Below are 14,486 nucleotides of genomic sequence, written 5' to 3'. Positions count from 1 at the left end.
TTCATTAAGAAGGAAAATTTCTTTGAAGAGAATGTATTTATTTTATGTTTAGAAAAAGTTCATTTCTTTTCTAAACGATGTCTGCACCCACATTAAAGTTGGCGTCTGTCATGCTGCAGCTGTCTTCCTTATCACCTCAATGCTAGTCGAACTGGATTTTTCAAAGAAACTACTAGACCTGAAAACAGACAATCTGTCATCAACGTCATTGCTCACTTCACAGCATGAACCTAAAACCCTAAAACAGTCTCCAGTTTTTGTACCAACTCAACTTCACTGTAGCAATATGGATGTTTTTGGCTAAGAACACAACCAAATACCGATAAAATATTGTTTTATTCCCACAGCTAAACATTTAAGTTTGGAACTTTTTTTTACAAGCTAAATTTCTTTTCACCTTTCACTGCAATAGCATAGCCATCTGTTCATGACAATACAATCCCAGAGTCTCACAGGAAATTGTTATTATAATGAAAAGTAAAGATAAAATGCAGAAGTATGAAAATATGGATAAATTGTCACTGTACATCATAATGTTTCATAATATAGCAGCTACATGTTCTTTTCTTAATATTGTTCAGTCCTGACCAGAAGTACCTTTTTTTAAATGCCATCTTACTTTGTGGTGTACTTGGAACCAAAATGATGTCTGTTGGAAAACACTAGATAAAATTGCTTCTTCTTCTTCTTCTCTCCATTTACATTAATAGAAAATAATAGTGACAACCTTGATGGTGTTGGCAAAATAGTTTTCATGTGTCACGACTGGCACGTGGTGTGGTCTATGACAGCATGATTGTTGATTGAAACAGATGTGACTTGTAATTTCAACACAATGCATGCCTGTTGAGGCTCACCAGCATGACAAAAAAGGATGCAGACGGGCTAAAGTTTGACAGCCAAAAGGAGAAAGCATCGCGCAGCCTTTTGAATGCAACAGAGTTTACCAGCCTTGAGTGACACTGCTACAACTAAGTGGCGACTTTATCTAAAGCTGAGCTGAGGAACACAGAGTTCTCACAGCTGCAGGCGGGAGATAAAGAGTTTGCTTAGGGATAGACACAAATTCACTAGAACTGGTGGGGTTTTACAAGTACAAGTGCTTCGCATCGTCTGAAACCGAGCTGTCAACTTGGGTGGGTGGTCGGCTCAAAGGAGCTAGCACATCCAGCTAAGCTAATACTACTGGCTAACAGCCGATTTAGAGCTAAAGAAACAACATAACCAAACTTGCTGGTAAGCGTTGGTCAAAACGTGATGCCTGTATAAAGTGCAATGAAGCCAAGACTGAAAGACTGAAGTGCTGTTTCGACTTAAAGCTCATCAGTGCTAAGCTGTCATGCTAGCTAGAGAGACGAACCCCCTTTAGCTTACGTTATAGTATGGCGCACTGACTGTGGGTGCTAAGCCACCAGAACAGCGGCAGGCAGGATAAACGTTGCCATGCTAGCGCTGCAATTTGTTTTGGACAGGTCATGTAAGCCGTTTAACAAGCCACTTTCACGACACCAGCTATGTATGAGTCACTTACGTTCACAATTGTGTCTCCCCGGCTAAACAAGCCAGTCACCTCCTCCTCAGTCTTCCTTGTTCTCGCTCTTTATTTCGCCTCTTCTTTTTGAGCCAGTCCCTTTATCGGTATTCCTTCATAGAAAAAAAAACAGAACACTCTCCGAACGTAAAAACGGCCAATTTCCGTTAGCGCCACCTAACTACGCTAACCTTTGAAGGGGCTAATCTCTGCTGCCAGCCAGGTGTACAAGGATGCTCGCCAAGTTCAGAGGAAGCAAAAATTATACTTGTCTTCACCGCTGCAGCCCGACGTTTACGCACGGTGAGGGTGGGACTTAGAGTGGCAGTAAGGCTAGCTGGCGGGCTAAGTGGCTGACCTGCTAACTAGCAACCGCTAGTTTTCCTTTGGCAACTCCGATCTCAGCAAGACACGAGTCAGCTGCTCCGGCCAGGTGACAGAAAAACCTGCTGCGAGCTGACCGTTCACACCTCTATTATGATAAAAGCTGTCCGAAACACTGAAGAAAAAAAAACTCTAAACTTTTAAGTTAAGTTAATTTATAAGACAGCTAATAACATGGGGGAAAAAACCTGCTAAATTAATAGAAAGCAGGTCATCTACCCCCTGACGAGGTAATCCTCAGCTCTTCACGCACGGATGAACCGCTGGTTTCAGAAAGCGTGAGAAGGCGGGGCTTCTCAGACTGACAGAACGTAGAACCAATAAAAATTAAGAACGAAAGCACGTCAGCCAATCGCATACAACCATGGAAGAAAGGGCGGGATTGAAGGCAGAACTATATTTGTACGCTCCAAAAAAGGCCGCACCCACAAAGGTGGCCTTGAGAGCCTGACAGAAATGTTAAATCAAATTTACAATTTAAAACTGTAAACGTAGACATAGTAAAATCGATCTACGAGAAGTTAATTAGTTCATTAAGAGTCCCATAAAATAATCTAGATTTAATTAAACTGAGATAACCCCAGGCCCTAAAGTAACTTATCTTGAAATAAAAAAACTAAATTAGTATGGCAGAACATTTTCCACCATTTTAAACTAAGTTAGATGAGTTTTTCAGGTAGTTTATATTTGACCAAATGTAAAAAGTGAAAAACGTCAGCTAAGGTTCCAGCAAATGGAAGTTTACAACAGCTTGCATATTTGTTTAGACAACACAAAAATATTACTAATATATTAACTTAATGGCCATAGGACTACAGATTACAAACACTATTTCAAAAACTTTTATTTCAGAAATTGACATGTGTTTTATTAAGTTCCGTCCTCTTTCAAGTTAATAAATTAATTCAAGTAAAGACTTGAGCGACTGAATACATATACACACCATGTATCCATCAATGTGAGAGGCAGGGTAAATCCTGGTTAGCCTAGCAGCCCATCTCAAACCAACACAGAGACACACAGGACAAAAACAAACAAACAAAAAAACATGTATTCCAAGAACAATTAAAAAAATTAGAGATACCAATTAACCTAACAGCCATGTTGTTGGCCTGTGGGTGAAGAAGTCATAGTATCTGGACAGAACCTGTGAATGCACAGGGAGAACATGCAAAGTCTGCGCAGAAATACCCTTGGATGGGATTTGAGCCCAGGACCTTTTTCTGCAAGGGAACAGTGCTCCATATGTTCCAGTGATTTGTTTGAATATTTTCCCAGTGTAGTATTAAATTTTTCTCCTTCACTTTGTTGTAATGATATGTCATATGACATGTCTTTAGTTGCAGGACTACTGATGTTCACCTTTCTTACCTTAGCTTTCTCCGATTAGTTCGTAAAGTCTTCTGTTAGAGTTCGTAGACAGAAAGAGGTCAAAATGCACTCAGGTCACCAAAGTTCACTTTAAAGATACTAAAAACACCTCAATCAAGTTTGCAGTAGCCCATTGACTCCAGTCAATAATGCATTAGGGGCTCTTCCATCTCTGTCTCTCACCTTCTATCTGTCACTGAGGTAAAACTGTTGCTATGGTCACAAAGAACCCTTATTTAATTCCTTGAGCTGGTTTCTGATTGGCTTATCTCTTTGTTTTTAACTAACATTGGAAAACTTCAGACACCCCCTGCTGGGAAAATCAACTTGACAAAGCACAACACTTCAAGAAAAATGACATGTATTTTAGAAATATAAGTTTATTGTTTATTTAATGCAAATGTTTGAGGGAGTGCTCTTATAGTACTGTGCATCATCTGTGTAACTTTGCTCATTCTAACAGATAAGATGATTATTCCATACCCATTTTGCTGCATGTTTAATTTTCTGTGGAGCAGGAGTTAGAGACAGTGCATCCTTCATGTATTGTGGAAGACCAAAATCAACAAGAGAGTGGATTCGGGTCAAGGCTTTCCTTGAAGTGTTTCCCCTTTGAGAATCACAGCTAATGTGGTCCCAGCCAATTCCAAAACTGACTCAAAGAGAGCTGCAAGGCCTACATATTCAGAGTGAGAGGGAGGCGGAAAGAAAAAAATGGGACAGAAAGCAAAAAATAAAAAATAAACATAAAAAAGAGTGACAACAGTATCATCAAGCACTGATATTGCAATATAGCCAGATATGTTTCATGATGTGAGATTCAAGCAACGACAACACCCATAGAGGATGCATAAATAAATCTCTGAATAGATCCCACGTTCATTCATGTACCGCATGTATGAATTTAACAAGCAGCACATTCATACAAATATACCGAAAATAATTATTACTACAAAGCAATGCTGCCATCTACTGGTAAATATATATATACGACAAGTGAAGAACAGCTGCTGGGTGTCCGAATACCAGACAGTTTTTGGGTACATACACATCTCAATAAACTAAGGCATCAATGAAAAGTTAAATTTACAAGGTAAAGCTTATTCATAATATTGATTCAATACACCTTGTGATGTATTTCTAACACTTATTTTTGTTAGTTTAGATGATTATCTTTTGCAGCTAATGAAACCTCAAAATTACTGTTTCAGAAGACATAAGACTGAAAAAAAATATTAGAGTATAAGGAATCAAACCTAAAAAAATCCCAGATATTTGTTTGGAATGTTAATGACTGAAGCAAAAAAAAAAAAAAAAAAAAAAAAAATGCATAATGTTGACACAGGAGGGTGCAACATACTTACAAATGGAAATTGATCTGTGTTGCTGTGAATCTTTGACCCTCTGAAGTACGAGTGATTATCCTCTCCAAAATTTCCAATTTCCAGTGAGCAAAAGCGGGAGCAGAATATAAAGAAGCTGTAAGATCAGAAGTATTTCTATTTTTATGACTAACCTTATGTGACACCATCTATGATTTTGGTTTGTAGTTGTAAAAGTGTGGTTATTTTTAACTATGTTACTCTTTCATTGCCCTTCCATTGGCTAATACTATCTTAATATACATAAAAGCCCATCTAGGGACAATGCTGCAAATTAGCTCATGCTGCAAGCCCCAAGATGCAGGTGTGGGGCTGCTGCTTTATTCGGTCGATCCATGTTATTGTGTGTCTGCCCTGTAAAAAAAGCTCAATAAATAAATAAAAATAAATATTAATTTTACAACTACCTATTTGAAATCAGAACAGGCCAGGATTTATATGCTGTGAAAAAATCTGCACCATGCAGGAGCTGGTTAACACTAATAGTGAGTTTTTACTTTTTCAGAAACATTTTCATCTTTAAAATAAGTTTTAAAATGAAGTTAAGATGAAATAACATTTAATCTCTCTCAATCTGAATCAAGAGAGAATTGGATATAAAAAAGTCACACAGGGCAGTTAAACAGTCATGTTGTTTATTTTAAATGTGAACGTCGTGAACAGTCTAGCAATAAGTAGATTGACATTCAGAAGAATTTTCAGTGTTATTTTTTCATACCCATCTTATTTACAGTTGCAGTCTTTCAAATGCTGACACCTGACCAATGAAGTGATTTTATTATCTCAGTCAAAAGCAGATTTTATACCTGAATTTAAGTTGGATTACAGCTTGGAGGACATAGAAGAACACCAGCGCAGGAATATTGAAACTGTCCTTCAGTAACATTACAACATGTTAAAACAAATCAACACAGAAAATATACAAGGAAGACTTAAATATCCAATCCTCTGTGTTTTATTTTCCCCTACAAACACAATCTAATCTCTGCAGGCTTCGTATAACATCAGGGAGTTTCCCTTCATAGACCCTTTAAATCCCTTCAGAGGAGCCAGAATGATTCATGGAGTTGCTCCAGACACATGTGCAAACTAACCAATCATTCAAAATAGTCACACTGATGGAAAACTATATTTTAAACTTTTATTTTAAGCTCCCACAAAAAACAACATAAAACCCCTGATTTATCTATTTTATACAATTTTGATCAATGCTTATGCATCAACTCAGTAATTTAGCTACTATTAGTCTTGGTGAACTCAAACAGTTTTCATCTGAAGTCTCTTTTTTTTGGTATTAACATAAAATGGACTTGAACAGGTGAGTAGCAAAGCTGGGAGGTATTAAAGTAGCGAAGTTCATCCTATATCAAAAGGAGCAGAAGCAGTTTTTAATGTATGTCTGCTTCCCTGTTTGCACATTAATAAGGACTAATAGACATAAATTTAATGAGACTGATAAGAGGTACACAAGCATGACAGTAGACATCAGAAAGTCAGGAGCAACATGAACGTTAACCTTCACTTATGTTAAAAGATCCTTATCGGATATGCACCAATCAGGTGTGAGCTCGCCAGTCCCCCAATGAGCCAATCAGGACAAACCGACTGATTCCAGTGGTTCAATGCAGGCAAACAACTATAATATGCACATTCATCAGTAATAAGGCATAAATAACATAGATAAAACAAAGTTTTGCAAAGCATGTACTATCACAAATAACTCGTAAATTGTATTTTAATGAATGTAATCAAAGGTTTTCTTTGATTCTGATTGATGCTTAAGATTTTGGATGAGTTCCATGCACTCTCAAAACTGCTGAATTTCATTGAATATATGTTAAACATGACATCTTCATAGCGACATTTTCTGTTTCAAAGAGTCAGATCACCTTTAGCTGTTAAGAACATGAAAATGAATTCAAAATGCTGTGAAATGATTTGGCAGTGGTTTCATTTTGCATCCAGCATCATCTAAAACATACTGGAGCAAATCCCTTACTGTATAAATCTCCTTAGAAAAGCAATGTTTGGTTGCTGACTACATATACAACAGCTCTATAAGTGGAATAGGTGAACATCAGGATGTCTGAATAGGTTCTGGTATAAAACATGCCTTGACATTGTGTAACTAGTACATACATGCCAACACATGAAGTTATTTGTTAATAGTACTCTACACAAGATAAATAAAAAATAGCTAAAATACAATACAATTGTCTATTTTGTGTGTTATAAATACAAAGCTATTGTACAATAATTGTACAAGGTTTCTTAACAACAGCAAGATTTGAACAGGAGTTCAAAAATGTGTTGTCATACGCCCATTACCTCTTTCAAGACAAGGGTGAAACTAACTACTTTTATCTACTTATTTTTACCATTCGCAGCAAATTGGAGAAGACCTGTTTAAATCTTGCTGACAGCTTGAGTACAGCAACATGAGCACCTTAAAGGGATAGTTCAGAGTTTTTGAGATGAGGTTCTGTTAAAAAACAAAAAAAAAAAAAAACCAAAACAAAAGAAAATCTGAGATAAGACGAATCTATCCAATAGTTTACATTTTAAATTTAAATGTGTCTGTCTTTGTGAACTGATTGTGCTTGTGAGTCAAATTTCAACCATTCTTGAACTGTGGTCATATTATATCATTATGAGGGCTACAAAGAGCCCACAGGCCACCCTTTGGACACCACTGGTTTAAAGGCTTTTAAAGACAGCATTTAAATGAACGTCTGTGGCATGTTTGAGACTGATGCTGTCCTAAGATGGCAGAAATCTGCTTTGGTCTTTTTCCCTTTCAGATAAACTGTTAGCCTTGATCTGAATCACATACTAAGTTAGACTTTATAAATCCCAAAAAGGTTTTCAAAGCATGTAAGATTTCAGCAGCTTTGAATAGAGCCTCACTCCCAAAAAAACATACAAACTATCCCGTTAATGGAACCCTTCACAGAGTCTCCTCGGAACAGATTAATCTCATGAAACTATAGAAAGACTGGCCTTTGCCCCTTCACTCCTGTCATAAATAACAGCTCTATTCATAGAAACAGTCCTAAAGTCGTAAAAGAAAAAAAAAATCTCAAAAAGAAACAGTGACCCTATTGACAAACCAGCAGGCAGGATGAATCTGGCTTTGTTATAAAAGTCACAGCTCAATAGGGATTCAGCTCTGTTCTGCCCCCTTTTTTCCCCTCCCCAGTTACATAATATAGAGCGCCTGTCTGAAGCCGGGATCTGAACTGAACATTTTCACATGGCTGTCTCAGTGTGAGCAATTTGACCACAACGCATGTCACTGGACATGCGTTGTCTTTAAAATAAGTGAAGCCAGAGATTAACTGTAGGGATGAACAGGAATGCAACATATTGGGGAAGTGCTAGATTGTATTTTATCACTATTTAATAAAGACATGGAATGTATGTGTAAAAAAATTAGAGAAATGTATGAAGAAAGAAAAAAAAGGGAAATTCCAACCCCACAATGTCCAAGGAAAGCTCCTCATTTGACACAAATGGTGTATAATCCTTGCTGTTTAGGATTCAGCGCATGCAGCTCTTATTATTCACTGTGAGCTGATGATGCTTTAGTCTCTTATCTCAACACTCGCACAGAAAGGGAATCCTCAGAGCAGCAAAAGGACAACAAGCCTCGAGACCCTCTAGTCTGCCATACGATCCACAAAATTAATGAGGATATTTATTTTTACTGAGTGATTTCGCAGCAGAGAGAGAGAAAAAAGAGGAAACAGAAAGTGCTGCCATGGTTACTGTTGGCTTCTTTCCTCGCTTTTTCCTCTCGCTGCATCCCGTTTTCACTCTCTGCCGTCAAAGCAAACAACAGGCAGAAATATCCACTCACATAATCTGACAGGTAGAGCTTTTTTTTTTTCTAAATTACCCTGCGAGCTGAGGTCATTGTGCTGATGCTGTGCAGCAGGGGAGCCATTAGGAGTTTGAATACAACTGGGGACTGGGCAGCCTTTGTGTGCTGCTGGCTCTGCTGCAGCCTAATCAGGAGGAGATTGTGTTTGAAGTGCGAGCGGTTCTGGTTGGGGGTTAAGGGGCCTGACTCCGGCTGAGAATCAGGAATACATTACGTTTCTGTCTATATCTGCACACCGGGTGATGCAGGTTGAGGGTAAATCTTCTGTGTGATGTGATAGTAAATGCTGTAACTTCAAATTTGAATTTTATTTTCCTGAGCTACTGATCAGGAAAAAACAAAACAATCGTCTGTGAAAGAGAAATTTTAGGATGCTCACTTGGACACGGTGTGGTATTAAGTTGAGCTTAATCTTTCAGGTTTACCAGAGTTGCACATTTCACAAGACAAAAAGAGCGCTCTGAGGCAAAAACAACATCTCCACAATGCATCCCCGCAGCCTGTTGCTGCCGAGATAGTTCCCCGCGTGTGACGGTGTGGGTGTCCATGAACAACATGTCTGAATCTGTGACAGAGCAAAGGCGTACGTGATGGACAGAACAAAGAGCAACCGTTAGCACTCATAGCCAAAAAAAAAAAAAAGGAGAGGAAGATGAAAGATGAAACAAAAACGCCAGACCCAACACACAGTGAAATGCGGCGCAAACGGAGGAGGCAGAAAGTTGGAAAGACATATAGAACCCAGAGATTCCTCTCATTATATCACTTCAGCTGGGATCCCCCTGGTGATGGCACATGTGAAGTGCATTTGAAACAAAAGAACTACTGCTGGAGATAAACATGACAGCCGGTCATCACCACGTTCCCCACACCTCCTGCGCGAGTCTTTGTGATTCATTTAAACTCACCCAACACTAATAATTACAATTCTCCTAAAAAGGCGCATATAAAAAGTTGGTTGTGAATACCAACAATGAGCTAACTGATCCTGATGTTGGAGCCCTGACTTCTGAAAGGTTTTCTCATTGTGAACGATTCGAAGCAACAGGTAGCGACAGCGGCTAATTACAGTCCGCAGGACGGTACGGTGCAGTGTGTGTCTGCCCAGCTTACAATTAAAGAGCTACAAAATATAAACGCTGCTGTGACATGATTGCTTGGATGTTTAAAGCCAAGGTTGACTTCAGGGGAGACACATTGTTGTTTGGAGGGGGGCAGAATGAGAGAGGTGACAGCTGCTGCTGTTTCTCCCTCAACTGTAGCTTTCTATAAAGAAGTCCATTTTAAAATAATTGTAGTAATTATTTCTATCTAGCATTCAAACTCAGAATAGGACAGCTATTCCAAAGCTTTTTACTTTAAATCAAAGTTTTATATTAACTTCTGATATGTAACTATATTTATAGACTTAAAGTGACATTTTTTTAAAATGTCGCAAGAAGAAAGTGTTATTAAAAGGGGAAAAGTGTCCCATATGCATTTTTTATTTATTTTTACATGGTATTTAGGGGACAAATGTGAAAAATGGAGTTCAAGTCAGATTAGACAAACTTTGTGCTTGATATGGAAAATGCCTCCTGTGGAAGAAAAAAATATTACACTGCACATCACGTGTATTCACAGGGAAACAAGGTGGTGGCAACATCATGCTGCAGGGCTGACATTTCCAGTAGTGACAGAAAAACTAGGCAAAGTTGATGGAGCTACAGATGGGGTCAACCTGGAATAAAACCTTTTATAGACAGCAAAAGTCCCGAGACTGAGCCAGAGGTTCACCTTCCAGCAGAACAACTAACGATAGAGCCAGAGTTGTAGCGTAATGGTTCACATTAAAGTATGTTCATGCGTTAGAATAGCCTAGTCAAAGTCGAGACCTAAATCCAACTGAGAATCTACATGTGGGAAGAACTGACGATTATTTATGGCCACCATCTGACTGAATTTGAGCTATACTGCCTATAAGAATGTGCAAAGCTGGTACCAACCTCAAAAGATCTGCTCTGCAATTACCCAAAAGGAGCTTCAACAGAGTATCGACTGTTCAGATTAGTTCAGCTTCCCACTTTGTGTTGTTCCGTCACACAGAAGACCAACAGAATACGTTTCGGTTTGTGCCTGACAAAATCTGACTAAATTCAAGGGTATGATTCGTTTTGTGAGACAGCGGAGCTTCACCCGAGAGAATACCTCACAGCTTTGAGGTATTCCCTATTCACCAAACAGATGCTACATCAACCACTAACAGTGAAGTCAACCGTGGCCTTAAAGGGGTCAAAACATTTGACCTTTGACCTCTCAGTATGAGGCCCCATCTGCAGAGAAAGTCACAACAGCATGACCTGGTTAATTTGCCTCCTAGAAACGATTGTGCTCACGACTCTTGTCATTGAAAGCACTCATTTATTTAAAAAAGGTAAACAGTGCCATATATAAAATGTCTTCAAATCTATCAGCTAGAAACAAAAAACTTGCCTGAATCTTCTTTTTTGAAGAAGTATTGATTTTGAGCTGTTTATTAGACCTTCTGTCTTTAGACCAAAGGAAACATATGAAAGAAGTCAAGAAAAGATAGGATTCCTTATGAATACAAAGTGAGCTCAGAAAGATTTATGACGTTTATGTTGGAGTATTGGAGAAACCAGTTATTGACAGCTTGAGGTGACCTTTGCCACCTCAAGGTCACCTGATCTCTGCCTGTTCTGGGAACTTGACCCTTTGATGTATTGCAGATTGAAAGACGGAAAAGCAAGTGCTTTTGCTTCGGATCAGTAACGCAAGGTGTTACATTTGGTATTAGTATCTAAAAGATCAATTCAGTAACTAATAGAGGATAATGTAATTATTGCACTTAGAACCATAGCTTAATGTGATTTCAACTTCATTTGAGTAGCACAGGAGACCAGGAGATGATGACAAAACCAACACACCCTCCTGCTGGACCGCATGAGGCACATCCCTGATTGTAGATTCTGCTCAGAAATTTTTCCTTTTCGCTGAGTTTCTGGGATCAAAGTTTGTGATGGCATCATCCTCTTAAAGAAGATGGGAAATAATGTTAGTAAACCCTTCAGACACAGAACACGATGTCACATGGCTTCGGGAAAGGATGTACACCTGGTGGGATACGGTTTGGGAGTCTCCTTGGAGCGTTGAGTTCTTGACAGCTGAGTTCTTTTTTTTTTTTTTTTACGTTGGAGATCTACGAGCCTTGCTTTGATGGCATTGATGCTGGAGGGAGTCGATCTGTGATCCAGCTCGTCACGTCCTTCAGCACGGTCTCGGCCACTTCTGGGAGGTCATGATGTAGAGCGTGGTATCCTCCTTCAATGATCTGGGAAAACATTTGGCCACGTCACAGAGATGATGCGCATAAAATCCCCCTGAAAACTGTTATTGTTAAGGAAAACAGAACATTTTCTAATATGACAGCCATTTAGATTTAGATTTAAATCTAAATCTAAATGTCTGGGGTGTAAGGAGTGGCACAATTTCAGTGTGCGTTTTTGTGAGAAAATTTGAATATTTTAAAAACCTTGTTTTGTACATGTGTGGACTGGATGTCTGGAGGTTCTTGGAAATCTTGACATGATCATAAATGGCTTTCACCCTCACAAAATCTTCAATTTACAAACCTTCAGTCATGTGCAGAAATAATTGTTTTTAGTCACAAAAACGCAGAGTTAGAAGTCATCCTTTAACTGGATTTGATGCCATGGAGTCAGACTTGAAATTTAACAGGTAGTCTATTACTAAGTCAACATAGTAAGCCCTAAAATAGACAGAATAAATGTTTGTTGTAAAAAGAAAACCCAGAAAAATTCATACAAGCTTTTATTTTAGCGAAAGCCTGCATGACTGTTTTAATTGTGCCTTTAAATGTCACTGTAAATAAATAAATATGGCAGCTGCAGTTGATCCTGAATGAACTGCAGCTAACCAAAATCAGAAAGAAGTCATTATATTTTACCAGATCTGAAATTGCTTTGCTCGCTGTTTGTAAAATGCACACAATTTAAAATCTTGGTGATGGTCTATAACGGCACAGCATGGATGCATTTTTGAGATGCTGTTGAAGTATAAATCATGTTCCTTCAGTGTTCCCAGGACCAAAACTAAACACGGGGGAGGCAGACTTTATTTTTTACTCTCCTCACCTCAAGAACAAACTCTCAGTTCATAAACTGTTATCTCCTGTAGATCAGCACCAAAACGTTTCTTTTTCCTGTATCTTTCTGCCAAAGGTCAAATACCGTTTAATCAGTTAGTTTAAGCCATTTCTCATCTGTTCATTTGTTTAAATTTGAGTTTTTTTCTTTGCATACAGTTTTGAAATGAACAATTTTTTTAGTGTGTCTTGTCACAAATAAGATTATTACTTCTGTGCTGTTGATCTTCCTGCATAGAACTTCAAATTACATTATCTTTGAACAATGCTGTGCAAATAAACCTACCACACTTTGCTCAGCTAAAAATATCATGTCACATGTTTTTCTTCCACCTCTCAAAAACAGGGTTCCCCTCTGTGAGAACTCACACCTACCGTTAGTTTTTTATCTGAACTTGCAGCTTTCTCATACATCATCTTGGAGCCTCGGATGTCACAGAGCTTGTCAGCGTCGCCGTGGAGGAGCAGGAAGGGCCAGCTGATGGATGGGATCGCCCTCTCGATCCTCTCGGCCGCCGCCATCATCTGGATGCCAAACGACACCCGTATCCTGCCATGGCAGTTCAGCTCATCATTGTCATACGCCTCAACCTGATGGGAGACATCCACGCAAAAGAGTTATGAGCAGAAAGAACAGTGTTGGGCGGACTCCGTAACATTGATTTTGCAGTATTCCTCCATGCTTTGATATCAAGCAAGGTTTCAGAACAACAACAACAAAATAAATCCCACATGGCAGTAAAATAAACCCAAAAGCACAGCATCGGATTTGGCATCTATGAAACATCTATGAAACACAATGATAAGCGATGCAAACATCTAAACCAACAACTCATATACATATTATGTTTTTGATTTAGTTGTGTTTTGTGAAATTTTTTTTTTGCTCTTGCTCTTACTGTGAATGCATTTTTCCCCCCAACAGATTTATGGTTTGTTTTTCCTGGACGCTGGTGATTCTTTGATTTGTCAGTGAATCAGCTGTTTGCTGGCCGGCTATTGGAGCAGATAGCCTGACTAACATCAGATTGTTGGAATCCCAGCGTTACTACTTAAACAGCTCAACAACAAAACCCTCTAAAAACTACTGCATTTAGAGGGTGATTCTTACAGCTATCATACATTGCGGTTGAGAGGTGGTGAGTCAATTTTTAAACAAAGCATCTATATTTGTAAAGCAAATATTTTTGAAGCTGATAGTGAGTGGTTTTGTGGGAGGAAATGTGGCCATAAAAGATGGATACATAAAGAAACCCATAAAAGGCAGAAAATCCCATGGAGTGAAGAATGGATGATCAAGAAAAGAGAGTTTATCCTATATTATTTCCTGCAATAGACACACCCGATACTGTATTGCATATATGCTATCAAATGGACAAATGTGTTTCTGAATTCACACAGCTGTGACTAAGTGTAACCGAAACAGTTTAAATATGTCAAAGGTGATAAAAAATAAGTGTGTTAGTGGTTTATTTAGGATGAGTAGTTTTTGAATTATTACTTCCTTCTGGTAGGTCTGTTCTCATTAGTTATTCTGACCCATATTGTTTGAATCCACTCTATAGATAGGCAAAAAAACTGAACTTAAACCAATAATAACTTCATTTTAGGTTATATAAACATTTAGAAGAGAAATATACTATTTCAATACTATATTAAAGGACTCCAGATTTAAATGTTTTCCTCTTCACAAACACCTTTTTTCCATTTAACTTGCCCCATTTTTGGAGTGTTTTCAGTTTTCAACATTTTCAGTGTTCCCCACATGAT

At 38.4% G+C, this 14,486-nt stretch overlaps 2 protein-coding genes across 7 annotated transcripts in view; both read right to left on the bottom strand.

Annotated features, from left to right (window-relative positions):
• prkar2aa (protein kinase, cAMP-dependent, regulatory, type II, alpha A) overlaps positions 1 to 2,175 on the bottom strand; it is a 38,827-nt gene extending 36,652 nt beyond the window's left edge. The window contains exons 1-2 of one of the 3 annotated variants that reach the window (XM_055048377.1): positions 1,723 to 2,175; positions 1,532 to 1,644 (exon numbers count right to left, since the gene is read on the bottom strand). Coding sequence is in view for 1 of the 3 variants with exons in the window: in XM_055048374.1 (XP_054904349.1) it covers positions 620 to 756 (137 nt within the window). In the remaining 2 variants the exon portion in view is untranslated. Of the gene's footprint in view, positions 1 to 619; positions 997 to 1,531 lie in introns of those variants that run through there. The other 2 variants (XM_055048375.1, XM_055048374.1) reach the window with 2 other exon arrangements.
• Positions 2,176 to 5,286: 3,111 nt separating this feature from the next.
• Positions 5,287 to 14,486, bottom strand: part of mgll (monoglyceride lipase) — a 35,179-nt gene continuing 25,979 nt past the window's right edge. For 3 of the 4 annotated variants that reach the window (XM_055048484.1, XM_055048483.1, XM_055048482.1), the window contains 2 exons: positions 13,092 to 13,307; positions 5,287 to 11,882 (listed from right to left, as the gene is read on the bottom strand). In XM_055048484.1, coding sequence (XP_054904459.1) covers positions 11,751 to 11,882; positions 13,092 to 13,307 — 348 coding nt within the window. In that variant the 3' untranslated portion in view covers positions 5,287 to 11,750. The remainder of the gene's footprint in view (positions 11,883 to 13,091; positions 13,308 to 14,486) is intronic. The other variant, XR_008607188.1, reaches the window with a different exon arrangement.

This window comes from Poeciliopsis prolifica, unplaced genomic scaffold (assembly GCF_027474105.1).
Source record: "Poeciliopsis prolifica strain line A6 unplaced genomic scaffold, Auburn_PproV2 SCAFFOLD027, whole genome shotgun sequence".
NCBI classification, from domain to species: Eukaryota; Metazoa; Chordata; class Actinopteri; order Cyprinodontiformes; family Poeciliidae; genus Poeciliopsis; species Poeciliopsis prolifica.
This window is presented reverse-complemented; position numbering and strand designations above follow the sequence as displayed.